Genomic DNA, 21,011 nt, shown 5'->3' with positions numbered 1-21,011 from the left:
TATTCACTGGACTAAGCCCCAGCAGACTTACCGTATTTACTTTGATATAAGACGACCTCACGTATAGGACAAGATGTGACTTTAAAGATCACAATAAATAAAATTAGATTTAGTAATGTAATTCTAATTTTATTTTGTATAATCACAAGTAAAATATCAAATGAACGTAAATGCACACATTGTCCCACAAAAATTACTGGCATTTTAAACTTTAATGAAAAATATTGTAAAATTGACAGCATAATTTGTTCATGTAGAGCTAGACAATTGGAAACCTTTTTTTTTTTTTCACTAATTTTTAACAGTCAAATCCACTCTCCATCAATTACACTTATGAGTTTCTCTGAATTCTGATTTCCGAATAATCATCTGTTTCACATGGGAATGGATTAAATCTTTTATCAGGCTCCCATGTAATTTTGGAATTTCAATAGAAAATTCAATTCATAAACTTTGCTTCTCCTATTGCTATTCATCTTTACTTCTGACAATATACAAGGACGATTCAAACGACTCAGATAAAATACTTATGTTTTTAAATACCAGAGAATAAGCATTCAGTAAAAAATGTGAATGCACGGTTCACAAAAGTTATTTGCAAGAACGCAAAGAATCTTTTGCTCGTGCATATAAGACGACCTAGAAATTTGAAGCTGTTTTAAGTGAATAAAAACCTTGTCTTATATCCGAGAAACTACAATGTTTTTGTTTCTCAATTTAAAATCTGCTCTTCAAAAGTGCCAGTTTGAATCCATTGACATCATTAAGGAAAATTTGCTAACAGAGCTGTGCATAACCCCAAAAGAAACATTTCAGAAAGTGTTCTTTTTGTGGCAGAAATGCTGGATTTGGTGCATAGACTCTGGAGAGACTGCTTCGAAGGCAACAAAATCTACAAAATTCTAGGTAAATGCAAACAACTTCTATTTGCAAAGTTTGCGAACTTTCCAGACAGACCTCATATATAACTTAATAACATTGTTTACTGCTGAGTAAATCGGTTTTCTCTTTTGTTTTTTGTCCAGTGGGTACTGAAATGGTCTTTTAAACCTAATAATATCCATCATTGGTTTGACTAGGCTCACAATGGAAAGGGGTTCATATCTGGGACAGATTACTACCTTCAAAAAATCCTTGGGAGTTGCTTGTCTATATTTGATCCCAGGTCTCTAGAGCAGTAGGTTGACATTTTAACTGCCTTAGCTATTCGACTGTGATCAAATAAATTATCTGCTAAACTAAAAATATCATTTTTTTAATGATTTATACACAAGACTTGTCGTATATTTTTATAAGAATACACTTCTTTTTGTTAGGCATTTCTACTTTTAACAAATTAGTAGGATATTATATTGACATCAATAAAATATATAGGATACATTAAAAATAAGAGGTTTACTCATCTCATCTACAAAGATTCATGGTGTAATGTAGTATGTTGTCATTGAAAAAGTTAGTTATTAACACAAATAATCTTTTTAGGATCAAAATTTTAGATCAATTAGAAATGCTTGAAAAGAAATTTTGCTCAAAAAAGATAATTACTAATGTAAACAACATCGATAATTTTTCTAAATGATTTACATACAAGGAAGGATCAATAAATAGGTAATAAATTTATTTCTGAATGTACTTTTGTTAATAGAAATGTGAAGATACTTCCAGACATAAGATGTAAACTACATAGGTAATAACACTATGTTTCCACATTTGTCCAATCACTTGTATCACCAGGTAATCAATGTATCCATTCCTTCAGAAAAGAATTTTGTGTCAAGATTGTCTAGCCAAGCAATGACAGCCTGTTGCATGCTCTCTAAAGTTGGAAATCATTGTCCATGGAGATGTTTTCAATGGGTCCAAAGAGATGGAAGTTGCTGGGTGCTAGGTCTGGGCTCTAGGGAGGATATTCAAAATTCTTATGTGGGAACAGATGTTGGGCAGTGTGTGGTCTCATATTGTCATTCAAGAGAATGATCCTTCTCTTCCAGCTGACGGACATGAACACTGTCCATAGTCTGGCAGTACTGCTCAGTAGTGATGGTAATACCTTATGGAGGAATTGCACGTGAACAATACCCAGATGGTTCCAAAACACAGTTGTTGGAATACTATACCTCAGTAACCACAATAGATTTAAGGTGTAGGGCATTAGTCATCTTCATCTCTATTGTAGATATTTTACCTTATTTATTGATCTATTCTTGTATAAACAATCAACATTTTTCCATGTTATTTTAAAGGAGAATTATAATATTGTAGCATTTATATATTTTACAGATAATAAATTGTATGTAAATTCACTTTCAAAAGATTGCTTTTAAATATTATAAGGTTTTGTACTATAAACATTAATGTAGAGTTGGGAAAATCCGACATACTTTCTATTCGAAGTTTAGTTTTATGAGAGCATGGTAGAAATATCAAATGAATCAAAATTTATAAATTAAATAATTTCTTTCTATAACACAAATGATTTATTGAAGTACATAATTTTGGTATATTTAAGCATAACATCTTTATTTATCCTATCTGTTTTATAGGGAAGAAAATTAACAGAGTCGCTTGCGGTTCGGCTCACACGATCTCCTGGTCGACCTGCAAGCCAAGTACAACGGGTCGCCTGCCGACTTCAGTGCCTCTCGAATACGATCATCTTCAGGACGTACCTGTTTCCGTTTTACGAAATCGTTACGCTCTGCTTTATCACTTCTCCGAGCTTTTTTGTCCTTCTATACCAATGTTTGATTTATCTCCCTCTTGGAAACACGGAGGGGAAAACGACAATTTTACGCTCAGTCTCGATAAACTGAGAGGACTTCTGATCTCTTCGGGAAAAGTAAATTTTTAATGTTATTTAAATTAAAAAGAACATTGCGTACCTAATGCAAATATTAATATTAGCTAGACTAAGCATTGAAAAGCCATCTTCCACATTAATCGTTTATAAGTATAATTATAATTATATATATATAATTATACTTATAAATGATTACATTATAATTAATTTATACTTACATTTATAATTATAATTTGTAAAATTGAAATTTATAGAGCATTAAAAGTTAACGAATTGCATTTTGTTAAATATCTGTACATTAATAACATTATATTCTTTACAACAGGAAACAGCTTTTAGGAAAGTTGTTCAAGCTACAATGATTCGCGACAGACAGCATGGTCCAATAATAGAACTGAACAGAATTCAAGTAAGTAAAAAGTTCATTAAAACAAGAGAATTTATTTAACAGCATAAAAGTTATATTTCAGAAATTTGTAAATTTAAAATGACATATACAATCCAAAGCCAGGAAAGATAACTTCGTTGGTATTAATTAAAGGAAGAAACTCAAATGGGTTAAAGGAGTTGGGTTATTTATTTGAATTAAGTGTTTGTTGGGACTATCTTCAGAATGTAGAATATGAAATTTTGTCAATCTGAGGATGGAATCAGATTGACAAAATTTCATATTCTACATTCTGAAGATAAGGCTGATAGTCTCAAAAAGCACTTAATCTGATTTCTTTAACACATTCAAGTTTTGTTTAACGTGTACAATTAATCTATTATACTAATTCTAAACTAAATGACGTAAAAATTAGTAAAAAATTTTCAGAAATATTTGTAGTTTAGTATATTCTTTATGCTAGATTATATGATATTGTTTATAAATCTAAAAAAAAATACTAAACAAGCTAGACAAGCTCTTGTAATAAATTATTCTTGCGTATATATACAGGATGCAGCACCAAAATCTGGACAAATTACACATTTTTTCGAAACATATTTTTTATTGCAAAAACCGAAAAGGTTTACAAAATTTGTTTTAATCACATTGTTTGTAAGGTCATAAAGAATACATTTACTCAATATATCCACCTCCTGCTTGAATGACTGCCTCCATTCTTGGTCTGAAGCATGCACAGGCGCGCTTTAATGTGTCACGGTTTATATTGGCAAATGCCGCATCAATAGCGCTCTCAATGATGTGACATTTGGATATCTGGAGTTGTTTGTGACCCTTTCAACTAAGTTCCATAAATAGAAGTCCAAAGGATTCAAATCTGGGCTGTTGGGAGGCCAGAATTCTTTCGACCAAAACATGTTGATGTTGTCGAACTACCAATTTTGCATCAAATGACTCACTTTAACTGGCACAACTCTATTGTTAACAGGAAAAGTATGATATACAGGGCGAAGACATTACTAATTTGAGGTGGCAAGCATATATTTTAAATTAATAAATTAAAAATTGTAGCCAAGCATTGTGAAGACATTGCAATAATTTTTACTTGTTATAACATAAAAATCTGTTAATATATATAACTTTAATTTGATTAAAATTGTTGATATTTAGGTGAAACGGTCGAGATCGAAAGGTGGACTGGCTGGTCCGGACGGAACAAAATCAGTATTTGGTCAAATGGTATCTAGAATGGGTCTTTTGACACAAGAGAGTTTGCTCCTTCCTCATCGAGTGTGGAAAGTGAAATTTATGGGTAAACACGTATTTATTTAATAAATTATAAGTTTAATTGTTATAATTAACTGGTTATAATTTCAAAATAACAGAACATGTTATTTGTTCTATAATAATTCTTGGATGCTAATTTTACATGAGCCGGAAAAATATTGAAATAGTTTGACATTGAATTATACAATACTTGTAAAAACGGCATAAGATATATCTAAGATTGTGACAATGCCGAAGGGCTCCCTCTATGCTTCGGCACCACAGGACCGAAGGGTCGACATTGCATCGGCAAAGACTGCGATGACAAATTTATCAGGACTGCACCACTTTGTCTTCTGGGTAGACACAGAGACCGTTACGTTCGCATTTACACACGAGCAGTCGCGTCTGTGGGTGGTTGGACTCGGGATGGAGACTGCTTGAAGAAGTTCACCCAACACAATTCTAACAATAACAAAATTCGTTTATTAAACTAGTTCTATAAAAGGGTATTTCCTCTAAAGCTTCTTTGCAAGAACCGAGTTGGAGAGAGAGCTTACATAACATCGCGGGTCGTTATTAACCTGAAGCACTATGTACGGATTTCCAGATGTCGGTGGAGTCATTGAGGAGGCTTGGGAATGTCTCTGTTGCCTTGGATGGTGGTTAAAGTGTATCAAAAGTTGAGATCCATTAGTTCTTCGTAGGTGTTCCCGGAGAATCAGAGGATATTCAGGAGGGGCGCGCGGCGACCAGCGATGATGATAAATCCTTTCAGCTGGCACACAGGGAATATTCTCGCAGATTCTCGACCCATCTCACTGTTCCTTGAGGTCTCCTCTTTATTTCCAAGTCACGTTGTTGTTTTCCACCAATAGTGAATTTTTTGTTATAGTTTCCAGTGACGCATTCTGAGTTCCCTGGGAAAGGAAACAACTCCGGGAAGAGAATTGCACTCATCCTCCGATAATAAAATGGAAAAAGTTTTTTTTCTCTCTGAGATTTAAATAAATTTTTTTTTCAAAACGAAAAATGAATTTTCTTTCAAAAAATTCCCAAATAAAATTGTGGGGTTTTCCTCTTACCAAGTCCGATCTCTCACAAGATAAATTTATTCAAAAGATTAATATTTATATCAGTTTTAATTATTAATTATTCTTTTTGCAGGAGAAAGCGTAGATGATTGCGGTGGAGGATATAGCGAATCCATAGCCGAAATGTGTGACGAATTACAGAATGGATCATTGCCACTTCTCATGTTGACTCCTAATGGACGAGATGAAGCGGGCACAAACAGAGACTGTTTCTTGCTTAATTCTGCAGCAAGGTCTCCGCTTCACATGAATATGTTTCGTTTTCTAGGTAAAAGTGTTACTATGTTTTAAATATAAAAAAATATAACTAATGAAAATTATGGATTAAATTTAGAGCTGCCTTTTTTTATGTAAAAGTAAGGGTCTTTTTTATAGTCCAGTATCACTGTGGTGCTGTAATAACAGAGTTCACAAAGTTCCACTATATTTACTATCCTCAGCTCTGCTAGATATCAAATTACAGACTCACATTTAGTTGAACGATGTTTAACTTTGACGTTTGATGCAAATCATATGCTGTGTCAAATTATCTGGTTGCAAGAATTCAACTATAAAGTAGATGATGATCTTGTCAACTCCAGCAATGGCTAGTGACCTTGAAATTCCATGCGATCATTGAACTATAAACTGGATTATTATTAGAATTGTTAATAACTCATTTAGAAATAATAGAAATGTTTGTTTGTTTTTCAAAACTGAATTTTATAAATAAAGACTATTATTTTATGTGTTTTAGATACATCTTTTAGATTGGATTCTCTTCTGGTGCATACTATAATAATATTATCAATCTTCCAATTTGAAACCATGTCTTTTATATATATTTATCCTTATTACACAATGAAGCTCACTCGATAGACACCAGGCTTTACTTTACATTCATCTTTATTCTGCTGTTTAAGTGCTGATACACATTTTGGGCACTTCCTCTCTTCTGTCGCTAAATATCGAATAACAGAAAGCCAACAGAAGAGGGGTGAGTGCCCAAAATGTGTATCGGCACTTAAACAACAGAATAAAGACCGATGTAAAGTAAAGCCTGGTGTCTATTGAGTGTGCTTCATTGTGTAATAAGGATAAATAAAGATTATCAAGCATTCATATGCATATGTCTCTCTCTCTCTTTTCCATAAAATCAATTACAAATTCCAGAAGTCATTTCTTGTACATAAATGACTGACACTAAACCACTGAAAAATCTAAACATTTAAAATTAAATTAATACTGTTAAATATAATTTATTTAGTTTATTTTAATACTAAGTATTTTTACAGGGATATTAATGGGAATAGCAATGAGAACTGGTAGTCCATTGAGCATTACTTTAGCAGAACCAGTATGGAAACAGTTGGCAGGAATGCCCCTTAATCCTGCAGATCTTACAGAAGTGGACAGAGACTACGTTCCAGGTAATTTGTTTATTAAACTTATCAGCTTAATCATTTTAATTTAAATTAATATTTAGAAAATATGCTCCATAAATGATAAATGTCTTTAATATTGTCCAAAGGACCATACTGATATAAGAATTGAAAAATCTTGATTTGAGTTATATTTTTTACAATATTTTTTTAAAAAATGAAATTAATGAGCTTAAAATATATGATAAAGATGCCAAGAAAGCAACTAAACAAAAAGAAATTTTATCTGTTTATGGAACTTTTTTGTGCAAGTATTATAAAATCTGTGATGTAGTCCTAAAGTTGATAAAAATAGAATTAAGGCAGCCTATTAATAAATTCCTTCTCATATAAAAGTATATATTATCGTGTTATAGATTTGACAGGGTGATTTCTTGTTTTGTCATTTGATGGCACCCACATCCAGGGGTCAAATTCAGTACCCAGTCCTAATATTAACAACCATATTAATAACTCCTCAAGTGTTCTTACAAATAGATGTTTGGAATGGGCTATAATTACAAGTATCTTTTTTTAGTTTATTTGTATTTCATTGGTTTTAGCTAGTGGTTTTCTTTGTTTATGTGGTGAGTGTTGAATAGCTTTGAAAAAGTTCTCTCTCATAATAAGATATTGTTTAATTTCTACACTTTTTTCAGGCTACAACCTATTAGGATATGATAGATGGCATAAAGAAATCATAAGAAATGTAGATTGTACATATAAATATTTCAAAGGCCAATGTATTGATACTAAGCCAAACGATCACTGTAATTAATTGGGCTATTAATGGTTATATCTAAATTTAAATATGTCTGGAAGTGAAGGCTTGCTCAGGGTCCAGATGACATAACTGGCAAGTGCACTACATCAGTGTTCTGCAAGCTTTTTCTATTCGTGGCACATCCATGACTTGACATGTCTCGACACGGCACACCAAAATGTTATTCCCCTCAAAAGCATATGATATGATACTATTAATAGAATTACGTAATGCCAGTAACCTATTATTATTATGTGTTGGGTTTGGTGGGTTATACTCGGTACACACCGGTGGCTGTGTACTATGCCGGACCAGAGTCAAGGCATAGCAACCAAAACAAAACTAAAATTAAATGTGTGTGTCGGTGTCTGTATTAAGGAATTTCCTAACAATATGGCATGTATTCAATATAGTGGCCTTCTGTAGTGTGATGTATGTATTTCTATTCAATTGTAATGTTCCCAGGCTTTTGTGTAGTGTGTGTGGTATCACACCTGTACAGGAGAGAACGACAGGTACAATAAGCACCCTATCCATCCTCCACAGATGCCTTATTTCCTGGGCGAGTTCTGTGTACTTGCTAATTTTTTCAGTGCATGTGTTTTGTACATTGTGAGTGTTTGGAATGGCTATGTCTATAATGTATGTGATTTTATTGTGTTTGTCAATGAGTGTGATGTCTGGTCTGTTGTGGTAAATTGTTTTATCTGTGATTATGGCTCTGTCGTAATACATTTTGTGCGTGTTATTTTCCAATACTGTCTGTGGAATATACTTGTAGTATGGTTCGTGGATGTCTGCCAATTTGTGTTTCTTTGCAAGCTCTTGGTGTATTATATTTGCTACTTGATTGTGTCTATGTAAGTAATCTGTCTGTGCCAAGAGCTTGCAACCAGAAGTGATGTGTTGTATAGTTTCTGGCATGATGTGACATTTTCTGCATGTGTCATTTGTGAGTGTTGTATCTTTGAGTATGTGTTTTCTGTAGTTTTTAGTATTTATGACCTGATCCTGTATGGCAATCATGAATCCTTCCGTCTCCCCAAAGAGGCATCCCCGATCTAACCAGCTGTTTGACGCAGTTTTGTCAACAAAATCCTGGGCCAGGTCGTAAGGATGCCTGCCATGGAGAGCCTTTTGAGCCCATGATTGCTTAATGTTGTCTATGCTTTTTATATGTTGTGTCATGTCTGTATGTTGTGAGTGTAAGTTTAATGGTGTGTTATTTGAGTCTGCTAGAGTTACTGCTTTATGTAACTGTGATGTTTCTTGTTTCTTGTAGAAAAACTCTCGCAGTGACTGTATTTGTTTGTAGTGAAGGTTAACTATGTCAATCAGGCCACGTCCGCCTTCTTTACGTGGAAGGGTTAATCTTTCTGTGGCGGATTTAGGATGATGTTGTTTATGCTTAGTAAGTGTTGTTCTTGTTTTCCTTTGGAGTTGCTCGAGATCTGTGTGAGTCCAATGTATAACTCCAAAAGAGTATGTGAGTACTGGGATGACATATGTGTTTATTGCTTTAACTGTGTGTTTTGCATTTAACTGTGTTCTAAGTATAGCGTTTAACCTACTTTGGTATTCTTTAATTAATCGTTGCTTTATTTGTGTATGTTCTGTTAGTTTGGCCTGTTGGAATCCTAAGTACTTGTAGAACTCGCCCTCTTCCATGGATTCAATAACGTCTCCATTTCCAAGTGCAAAATCTTCTTTCTTCAGGATTCCTTTTTCTATGTGAAGTTTTTTGCATTTGTCTAGGCCAAACTCCATTTGTATGTCCTTAGTGTATGAATGTGTGATTTGTAGGAGTTGATGAAGTTGTTTTTGTGTGGATGCATAAAGTTTTATGTCGTCCATGTACATGAGATGTGACAGTGTAAACTGTGTTGTTTTTTCATGTCTGATATTGTAGCCATATTGCGTGTTGTTTAACATGTTGGATAATGGATTCAGGGCTAGGCAGAACCAGAGAGGACTCAAGGAATCTCCTTGAAAAATTCCTCGCCTAATGAATATTTCGTTTGTTTGTATGGAAGTGTTACTAACCCTGAGATGTAGTGTTGTTCTCCAGTGCTGCATAGTGTTTTCGAAGAATGCAATGAGTGATGGATGTATTTTGTACATGTGTAGAATATGTAGCAGCCAACTGTGTGGAACACTGTCGAATGCTTTTCTGTAGTCTATATATGCCATGTGTATGTTTCTGTGTTGTTTGTGTGCTTGCCGTAGAATGACTGAATCTATGAGTAACTGTTCTTTGCATCCCCTGTGATTTCTACGGCAACCTTTTTGTTGTTCTGTAAGAATGTCGTGTTCTTCAACATGTTTGTATATTTTGTTTGTGATACAGGATGTCAATAATTTGTAGAGTGTTGGAAGACATGTAATTGGTCTGTATTGTGTGGGGTCTGTGGTTTTGTTGTTTTTAGGTTTCATGTAGGTGATGCCCTGAGTAAGAAATTTTGGCATGTCTTGTGGATTGATGATGATGTGTGTTAGATGTTTAGCTAGTTCCTGGTGCAGTGATGTAAACTTTTTGTACCAGAAATTGTGAATGTTGTCTACACCAGGTGTCTTCCAGTTGTGTGTTCTGTTAACAGCGTAGCGAATGTCGTGTACGTTTATTTCAGCACAGGGCATAGTTGGTATGTTGTGCAAGTTTCTGTTCTCCTCCTCGATCCAGCCTGCATCAGCATTGTGTGTAACAGCATTGGACCAAAGAGAAGACCAATAAGTTGTGAGTTCTTCTTCTGTTGGTGTGCCACTGTGCTGTGTATCAGTGTTTGTTTTGGTACTGATTTGTCTGTAGAAAAGTTTTTCATTGTTTGTGAATAATTTATTTTGTTGTTTTCGTAGTGTACATGTTTTGTATCGTTTGAGTCTACGTGCTTTGGCTGCGAGTTTTTGTTTTAGTGTATCGATGTATTCTGTAATGTGTGTGTTGTGATGTTCATGTTTTGTGTGTGTTTTAATTTTCTTGAAAATGTTTTTGAGTTGTTTCTTTAATTTGGGTGTTATGTTGTTTTTAGTGTATTGTGTCAGCCTGCCTAATTGCTGTCTAATGTCATTTATTTGTGTTTCTATTCTTCTCTGCCAGGCAGGCTTATGATAGAATTGTGTTTTGTGTGTGTCTGTCTGTGAGTGTATTTTCAGTCCATGGTGTGTTACTACTGTGACTGCCCCAGCATAAACTAATGTATGAATGTCTGAGAGTGTAGAAATTGAATGAATGTAGTTTGGTAGTAAGTGAGTGTTTACATAATCTAGTGTTTTTCCTACTGCCTTTGACGTGTTGATTTTTGGTATTCGTGGTCTTTGTGTGGGATCTGTACCAGTATATTTAATGAGTGTTTCCTGAAATATAAGTGAGAGCGTATTAACTAATTCTATGTCTACGTTATCAGTGATGGATGGGGAAGTGCCTGCAGTATCATTAGTGGTACTTGTTGTGTGTGTGCTGTAATCAGTGCTTGTTGCTGGATTATCCTGACAGGTTACGTGATCTTCATTAATGTTAAATGTTTCTGTCTGTTGATGTATTTGATCAGCAACCTGTTGTTTGATAAGTTCAAGTGTTGTTTGTGGGATAAGGTTGTTGTGTATAATTGTTCGTTTTTGATCAACAACCCTTTGTTCGGTGACAGTGAGGTGAGGATATTGTTGTGTGAATCTGTGGTGTAGTTGTTGTCTGTATGCTGTCATGTTTGTTTCGAGTCTTGTGATGGTGTAGTAAGTGCGGATGATAAACTCGTTCATTTCTGTTGTCCATTTCATCCGTTGGCGTGGTTTTCCAGCCTTTGTGGTCTGTGGATGCATTGCCACAGAAACACCAAGGCTAGGTTGATTCCTCACATCTGTTGAGGGCATTGCAGTAGCCATGCTTGGGCCGGCGCTGCTTTCGCCACCGGTAACCAAGGGAGACTGGAGCCTATTTTTCGAACGTGAGCCTCTGCCTAACCCACGAACGCGGACCTTGTTAACCCGGGCGACGTCCGAGCCGGTATCATACTTAGATCTGGTTACTACCATAATGATTATCTCCACAGAATGTGGGTGTGTGGTCACTCTTAGCTTCATTTCTCCCCATAGACCTTACTGGCATGGGTGTCCCTACCAGGAGCTTGTGCTCCAGCCTGCATTGCCCTATGGATCTGTAAAACTACTGGGCTCTCCCACCACGACCAGGTGGTGACCACGGGAGAGTTATTATTATTATTATTATTATTATTATTATTATTATTAAACAGACATCAACACCCATGAGCAAATTTATTTTACATTTAATTTCTTAAAATACATAAAAATGCATGGCTTGTAATAAAGAATAAATGAACATCATCTTATTTCATAAGTGCTGCATCACTTATGAGATAACACTTGAAATACAAGCATAAGAAGCACAGCAACTGTGATAAAAATATATAAATAAAGCTTGAAATTAGTAGAAAAGTTCACATCACACCTTACACCTTGTGACGGCACACCGGTTGCAGAACACTGCACTACATGATAAGCAGAGGTTGCAGGTTCAAGTCCAACTCTGGGCTAGTTCTTTTTTCCCAGGAATGTAAATTATTTAATAAATTATTAAATTATTATAATTATTAATTTACATAAGAGATGGTGCCTAATGTCTACCTCTAGTACAAACTTACTTAGTTTCTAATTATTAATTATAGCATAGCTAGCTGCACCTGGCCATGCATTGCTGTGGCTCAAAATGTATCTATTATAAATGTATAACACTCCCCGTGGAGAGGAAATTTCAAAAAATTCCTTCTTAGTGTACATTCTCTTGACGTACCCTATTAAAACGCAATCAAAAGTGCAAAAGACCGCATCTAAAATAGTATAATAGAAGCTGAGTTATTTACGGTAAGCCTTAATTTTGTCCCTCTACCCCACGGGGGAATGTCAACATCTATATAATATAAAAACATGCACGTATTCGAATGCAATGAAATTTCAAAGCAATCGGTTAAGAACTTTCGGAGATTTAAGATTTTGAACAAACAAACACTTACATTTTTATTTACAGTAGACCCCTCTATAATACTGTAAATAATTCCGTGTTATATGAATTCCATGTTGTAAGAGTCACTTAGATTTTACAAATATGTGAGCCGTTCACAACCCGGCACACATATTTGTAAAATCTAAGTGACTTATTCAACATGGAATTCATATAACACGGAATTATCTACAGTATTATAGGGGGATCTACTGTATATAGATAAAAGCCTAATTACGGCAATCATTTGGCTTAAGGTAGTTTGTGTTTTATCAGCACATTATTATAAATTTACAAAATGTGGCAAAGGTCAAAACATGAAAGAATTACAGAGTGGCCCAAAAGTCAGATAACTATGTTTTTTTTCTGTTCAAAATATACTTGAAATTATGAATCATAAACTCAGTTTAAAATAATTGCTTTTTTCCAAATTAGTGGAATCATGATTTTAAAAATATATAAAACAGTTTTTGTTTTTATTCATCATATGATCGTTAGTTGTTGAACAATACCTAATTAGTAATAAATAACTATGAACCTGTTGGATTTATCTTTTTGATTATTATTCAAGATATTTTGGAATGCATTTCAGACAATCCAACAGTCCTCTTCAGTCAGGTTACATACATATATGTTCGACATTATGGCATTGTAATTAAACATTTATAAAAGAAACTAACAAATAAAAAATACCATGTTCAACAATAACAACAATAATGCAAAACACCCATAAAAGTTGATGTCAAATGTATAAACACCATAACTATAATCAAAGTTAATTTTATACTTCATACACTAATACCTAATTCTGTATACCTAATTCTATTAATTATTTTGCATGAATATTTCACAAATTAAGTGATATATTCAACTACAGGAATATATCGCTTGCAACAGATAATTTGAATGATTATTTATTGTTGCAATGGATAAATTGATGCTGGAGTAAGGTTTATAAATTTTTGAATGCAGACATACACAGAATATAGTTAATCCCATTTTAGGTATAATGGTGTTAACAACTAAACTTTTTAAGGAAAACAGTAATAATTATATATTTTTCACCTGTGTTTTTTTTTTTTTTTTTTTTTTTTTTTTTTTTTTTTTTTTTTTTTTTTTTTTTTTTTTTTTTTTTTTTTTGTAGGTCTTATGTGTATCAGAGACATGGAAGCTGAAGCTTTTCAGCGTTTAGACATGCCCTTTAGCACTTCGAGTGCATCAGGTCAGGATGTTCGTCTCAGTTCCAAGTATCATCGCATCACTATTGAAAATCGATTGGAATACATAAAACTGGCATTGAATTACAGGTAAGTTTTCATTTAATATTTTAAATTTAACTTACTTGTGTCATAACAAACTTGAGAAAAATCACTTTCTTGTGATATATAATATAACAATTGCTTTTCAATTAAAAAATCACTCAGTATACATAAGAAAAAATTTCTCTTACATACAAGTTTATCTCACATTTATCTCCAAAAAAACCAAAAAAATGTGAAACCAAACTGCTATATAACATTAAAGCCACCCCAACTGCTATATAACATTGGGCTATTTTCTATTGATTATAATTTTAAAAACTAATTAATTTTTTCCTAGAGGGAGGTGTTAGGCACCATCTCGTATTAAATTTAATAATTATAATTTAATTAAGTAATTTTAGAATATTCTGGAAGAAAAAAATCGGCTAGGAGCGGGACTCGAAGCCACAATTCTACTTACCGTGCAGATGCATTGCCGATTACACTATTCAGACCTCTGGTCCGATCGCCTCTTTTAGGTATATTTAACTACAATATAACCATATATAACCATCATTGATTACTTATGGTGCTGACTGGGGATGCATTCAGCACCCTCATCTTGTAAACTCCTACCCACGGTACTCAGCCGGCCATTGCATACCCAGTATGGTATATACATATAAACATCTCAAAACCTGATTCATTAGTATAAAGCCACACCAACTGCTGTATAACATGCCAAAAACATTGGTTTTGAGAAGATGCTTATATATATATACTTACACCATGCTGGGTATTCAGTGGCTGGCTGAGTGCCTTGTGTGGGAGTTTATAGGACGAGGGAACTGAATGCATCCCCAGTTAGCACCATAAGTAACCAATGATGGTTATATCGTAGTTAAATATACCTGGAACAGGAGATCAGACTGGAGGTCTGGGTAGTGTAATTGGCAATGCATCTGCATGGCAAGCAGGAGTTGTGGGTTTGAGTCCCGCTCTGGGCTGATTCTTTTCTTCCAGAATATTCTAAAATTATTTAATTAAATTATAATTATTAAATTTTATTTGAGATCATGCCTAACACCTCCCTCTAGTGACAAATTAATTAGTTATTAAAATTATAATCATCAGAAAAGAGCCCGACATTATATGGCAGTTGGTGTGGTCTTATACTAATGAATCAGCTTTTGAGATGTTTAAATAACTTAGAAATATAAATTGCTGACTTGCAAAAATGTTGGAATTTGTGAACCCCTCCCAACTGCAAACTTTCTATTTATTTGGATATTGTCAATGTGTTGCCAACTGTGGTCGTGTTTGTCAGTATGCCAACAGCATTGCTACATCTTTAATACACCTTTATAAGTCTTTATCTGTCCACATAAATGTAGATAATTATGGTCCTACTGTATTTGAATGTGGAAAAGTTATCTGACTCTTAGGCCATCGTGATTTACTCATGACTAATATTTGGTATTTGCCGTTTTCCACTCCTTGTTTCTATGTTGTGCCAAATCAAAGGAATGAATCAACAGTTGGTGATTACCAAACATGTGGAACCAGCTTTATAGTAAATAAAGATAATCTATATATATATAAATGGACATGTATGTCCCTATATTTCACTTTTCCGCCAAAACTACACATCGCACGTGAATGGTGTTTGTATGTGGTAGTAGCCCCAAGTCTCCATTCGTGCACCAGGGGGGTTGCGTCTCGATAGCTATAAGGGTGCGGAAGATATGAGGCTGAAAGTGGTTGAAACTGGCTTTCTATTTCGAATGTTTTAATTCGAACATAAAATTTGAATATTGGTTCGATTATAGAACGATTGTAAACGTTCCAAAAACGTTGAAAATAGTTCGTTTGACCAGACGTGAACAGGAGACGTTCAGAAATAGAATCGGGACCAGGTCTCTAATTAGTCTGGAAACGGGGGACCTAATTCTTGCATTCTGTGAAAACGGATAAGATTGGCTATAATGTAATTATCTTAATCTTCACTATCGTTACTTTTTAAAAACCCAGCGAAACGGGTCCTTGCAGCTAGATTCTAGATTACTTAGAAAAACAGTCTTTTATATATATAAAAAAAACTATATTACATACAAATGTACGAACAAATAAAAACCCAGCGAAGCGGGTCCTTGCAGCTAGTTGTATAATAAATATGAAGATATTGTATTATAAATACACTGCTGCCTGTTAAAATTGCTATACCATGAAGGTGGCAAGCAACAAATGCAAAATTTGCATGAGAAGTACATGCTGGGATATGCAAATGATTAGCATTTCAACACATGCTTGCAAAGCAGGTAGGAGTATGGCCACCTACAGTCTGTATAAAAGGAAAGATCATAAAGTGGATTTCTCATAAAGAAATTGCATTTACACATTGATTGCTTGTGTAAAGGTTTTTTATGCCTTGTGTAAGAAGAAGGAATGCCTACCAGCAAGTGTCAGAGTTTGATCATGGTAGAATTGTAGCTACTGGGACTGCAGTTTATCATTTCATTGTGCACTATTATTGCTTACATTGGTCATGATCCCAGGACTGTCACAAGAATATGGAATCAATGGGTCCTGGAGTGCCATACAGAACACCATGCAAGATCTCAGCAATTCCCAGTCATTGACACTCAAGAGGACAAACTTCTTATCTACATGGCTTTATGGGATTGTACAGACACATCGTGTACCCTGACTCAGGAACTTGGGTCATTTTCAGAACAAGTGTCTGCATGGACAGTGCAGAGATGTCTGCAGCACCATGGATTATCAGCATGGCAACTATTGCTGTAGCTTTCCTTGATGCTGAAGCAGAGACACGCATGCCTACAATGGTGCATTCAATGACAAATATGGATGCAGGAGTGGCATCATGTCGTCTTTTTAGACAAAGTCCCGTTCTGTATACAGCATCATGATGGCTGATCCATATGTGGAGGCACTGAGGGGAATGATCATTGCTAGTTTGCATTAGTCATTGGCATTCGGGCCCAGTACCTGGAGTGATAGTATGGGGTGCCATTGGGTACACATCCTGGTCACCTCTTATTCACATAGCCATTAATTTGGACAGCTGCGGTTACATTTCTGATGTATTAAGGCCTGTTGCTGTGCCCTATCTTTGAAGCCTCCATCATGCTACCTTTCAACAAGAAAATGCATGACTGCATATTGCCCATGCTGTCCCAATCTTCCTGTATACAGAGGTTGTTTGACTATTGCCTTGGCCAGAACGTTCTCCAGATCTGTCACCAATTGAGAATGTCTGGTCAATGGTTGCCGAGAAACTGGCACACCTCCATTTGCCAGCCAGTATGATAGATGAACTCTGGAATAGAGTTGAAGCTGCACGAACTGATGTACCCATAACTGCCATGCAAGTGCTGTTCGACTCAATGTCTAGTCGGATTACAGCTATTATTGCTGCCAGAAGCGGTTGCTCTTGATAGTGATTTCTGCATGCTCTGTACCTCAAAATTACCTATCAGTTTAATCATGTCTTCCTCCCATTATATTGTACGTATACAATAAATATGATTCTGCTATTTGCTTTCCTTTTTGAAGTAGCATTATTAATGGATAGCAGTGTAGTTAAAGACTAAAAAGAGATTTCTAATATTACATACTATATATTAATTTTTTAGGTTACATGAATTTGATGAACAAGTTGCTGCAGTACGAGAAGGAATGGCCAAGGTTATTCCTGTCCCTTTGCTTTCTCTCTTTACAGGTTACGAACTAGAAACAATGGTAAGACGTACCTTAATACTGTAAAATAAATAAGTTAAATTTATGTAGAAATACGAACATATTTCTGTACGCTTATTGAAAAAAGGTGTGTGGAAGTCCGGATATTCCCATTCAACTCTTGAAAGCAGTTGCCACATACAAAGGTATCGAAAGTGACGCCCCTCTGGTCAGATGGTTTTGGGAAGTGATGGAAGAATTTTCTAATACAGAACGATCACTGTTCCTTCGATTCGTGTGGGGTCGGACGAGACTACCAAGAACTATTGCAGATTTTCGTGGACGAGATTTTGTTTTACAGGTAACAATTTGAAATTTATTGCAAAATTTATTGTAAAATACAAATATCGTCTTTAATTTCTATAAAATATCAAAATTAAAGTTCTGACTAAAGACTTTGGGTTTATCACCTTTAGAAACCATTACTTTGTTTTCTGCTAGTTTAAATTTTCTTAATATACAGGTTTTTCGAGTTAAAATTGTTTGAGGATGATTTTAAACCTGAATAATTGTGGAATTAATTTTCCGAGAAGCATTTTACATATTTTGATTAATATTCATTTCTAAAATAACATAAAATGTTTTAATAGCAAATAAATATATTTGAAATGCTCATCAATAGCTAGAAGCTAAGCTTTAAACAGAAAATAGCTTGCACGCTGCATTCAAAATTACAAATTTTTGGACATACATAGATTAGTTTGGGACTCTTTTCACTATGTTTAATGCTTAATTGAGAGATACACAATATATGTGATGATGAACATTTGAAGCATGTATTACAGTATTTTTTATAATGGTTATTTGTAGGTTCTGGACAAATATAACCCACCAGATAACTTTCTACCTGAGAGTTACACATGCTTCTTTCTGCTGAAGATGCCAAGATATTCATGCAAAGCGGTGTTGCGCGAGAAACTCAAATATGCGATTCACTTCTGCAAGTCCATAGACACAGACGATTACGCTCGAGTGGCCCTCAATGACGGGGAAGTGGGCATCGAAGGCAACAGTTCGGCCGACAGTGTCAGCGACGACGTAGACAGTCTGGCTTCCGAGGAACCACTCGTCGATTCTGTCTCTGTCAATTCTCAGTGAGACGCTCCTCACAATCCACGCTGTGATATATTCTAGTCAGACGTTCGTTACTCTCATTTAACCGTCTTCGAGAGCGGTTAAAACAGATCCGTGTGACTGTAACATATTGCTTTGTAAATAAATAAATAAATTTAAAAAAAACATTCCCAAAAAATTTAATTTATATATTAACTGTTAGAAAACGGTAAGTTTGCTTGTTTTTTAATCAAAGAAGAAAGGTTTTTATTCAATTATCAATTGTATATTTAAGGTACGGTTAATCGAGTGTGGAGATTTGTATCGTCGCTACATAAACTTATTTCATTTTTTTATCTATGCTTGCTTGTACAATAAAGTTTTTTGAAAAATTAAGCAATAAAGTTTTTTGAAAAATTAAAAAAAGATTCTAGTTGCACTAAACCCATTTTAAAAAAATGGGTTTAGTGCAACTAGAATATTATTTTCCACATATTTATTCAAAATCCTGTATTACATCTGCATAACAACCCACTATATTGAGTTACACTCCGTAAAAAAATTATAAGACTAGAGCATGCAGCATTTTGAGTAAATGTAAGACATTATATCGCATTACAATCATGCCTCATGGGACAGAATTGTCAGAAATGGAAATAAGGATGATCTCAAAGAGAAATTGTCACTGTTATTGCTCAATCTAAGACAGTTCTTGCACGTCTGCTCGATAAATGGATGGGAAAAAGCACTAACATTACAAGGCATCAAGAAAGGTTAAGACCCTAGCATCAGTTTTTCAAATTTTTGTGGTTCTGTAGTTGAGCATCAGTTAGGAAACCGTTCGAACGACAATAGACTCGAATGAGAAACATCCAAAATCCATATTCTAATGTATAAACCAAATGCCCACTCCAGTTGTGTGTTACCTTATGGGCAATTGCCCGGTGCCCCCACAAACAGGTGGACCCAAACCAATCTTATAAGAAAATATTTTCCCCGAAGAAAACTGTCTAAAGTCAGCACTGTATGCAGGGTTCCCCCAATTCAAATTCACCTGTGCCCCATGTAGCTATAATGTGACACCAGTCCTTTCTAAGGAAGAGATAGATCTAGATCAGCGTTTCTCAAAGTGGGCGATAACGCCCCCTTGTGGGCGCTGGAGGCTTTCAGGGGGGCAGTAGAAGGCTCAAAGAGAATTGGGGGGCGTTAAGGAAATATAGAGGGGCGACGGCAGACAAATTCTATATATAAAAATTCGACGGAATATATATAAAATGTTGACATTTTATATATGAATATATATAAAATGTTGACATTTTATATATTTTTTATTTTTTATTGAAGGTCACAACTTGAATATTTCTAACACATTGACTTTTATTTTAGCTCAGCGTTTCTCAAAGTAAGCAATAACGCCCCCTTCTGGCGCGATGAATAGATCTATGATAGAGGCAGGGTATTGAACGGTGACCAAAGGCAAAATTGGGGCTGATAAGAGGAAACATTGCGTTTAATGGTTTCCAGATGATGAGAACAATGTACAGTAAGGGCACAAAGTGTGAGATTCATAGAAAAGTTTTCCTAAGAATATTTCCAATCCTTTTCTCACACAAGAGAAAATGGGTTAGGGGGCGTTGGGTATAACTTTATGGAACAAAGGGGGCGGTGGATCGAAAAAGTTTGAGAATCACTGATCTAGATGGAAAATTGTATTAATCTATAATTAATACTGCATTAGGATTAAAATACAAAAAAAGTGAAGTCCTTGCAGTAAAATATGTTACAAAATGGTAAAATGTTCATCATTTACGATGCTCTAATATGATTTAACTAGTTAATAAGTGAAAGAATCTACAGAGGTTTGTCATAGTAAATTATTTATTAAGAGGACTATGTCCATCGTGGCCCAGACCCACAGTGGAGACAACCAGGAAGGAGGGATTGTGGGCAATTGTCTGGGGCGTCCACCGATGGGTGTCATCAAAACCAATGTTTAAGAAAATATTTCCCCCCAAAAGTTCCCTCAAAGAAGTGTCCGAAGTCAACACCGTACTTGGGGCCCAAGGTAGCGTGTTGTTGTTGTTTGTTAAGTTATGGTAACACAACACTTGGGCGATCTACCTATAGGGATGCTTTCCAGGAGGTCTTTTAAGGGAAACTGGCCCCGATTTAGGCATTACAGACGGAGAAAACTCCACGTGGCCAGCCCGTCCGATCGAGGCGCGAACCCACGACTGAA

At 35.1% G+C, this 21,011-nt stretch overlaps 1 protein-coding gene across 2 annotated transcripts in view; it reads left to right on the top strand.

Moving 5' to 3' along the window:
• LOC111620603 (E3 ubiquitin-protein ligase HERC2-like) overlaps positions 1-19,145 on the top strand; it is a 124,590-nt gene extending 105,445 nt beyond the window's left edge. The window contains exons 58-66 of one of the 2 annotated variants that reach the window (XM_023362572.1): positions 2,544-2,839; positions 3,126-3,209; positions 4,359-4,500; positions 5,622-5,816; positions 6,823-6,957; positions 13,864-14,026; positions 17,617-17,722; positions 17,808-18,020; positions 18,530-19,145. In XM_023362572.1, the coding sequence (XP_023218340.1) occupies positions 2,544-2,839; positions 3,126-3,209; positions 4,359-4,500; positions 5,622-5,816; positions 6,823-6,957; positions 13,864-14,026; positions 17,617-17,722; positions 17,808-18,020; positions 18,530-18,817 (1,622 nt within the window). In that variant the 3' untranslated portion in view covers positions 18,818-19,145. The remainder of the gene's footprint in view (positions 1-2,543; positions 2,840-3,125; positions 3,210-4,358; positions 4,501-5,621; positions 5,817-6,822; positions 6,958-13,863; positions 14,027-17,616; positions 17,723-17,807; positions 18,021-18,529) is intronic. The other variant, XM_023362577.1, reaches the window with a different exon arrangement.
• The last annotated feature ends 1,866 nt before the right edge of the window (positions 19,146-21,011 follow it).

Source organism: Centruroides sculpturatus, unplaced genomic scaffold (assembly GCF_000671375.1).
Source record: "Centruroides sculpturatus isolate CEXI.00-Female unplaced genomic scaffold, Cexi_2.0 scaffold74, whole genome shotgun sequence".
Taxonomy (NCBI): domain Eukaryota; kingdom Metazoa; phylum Arthropoda; class Arachnida; order Scorpiones; family Buthidae; genus Centruroides; species Centruroides sculpturatus.
The sequence above is the reverse complement of the archived record's forward strand: the minus strand, read 5'-3'. Positions and strand labels throughout refer to the sequence as shown.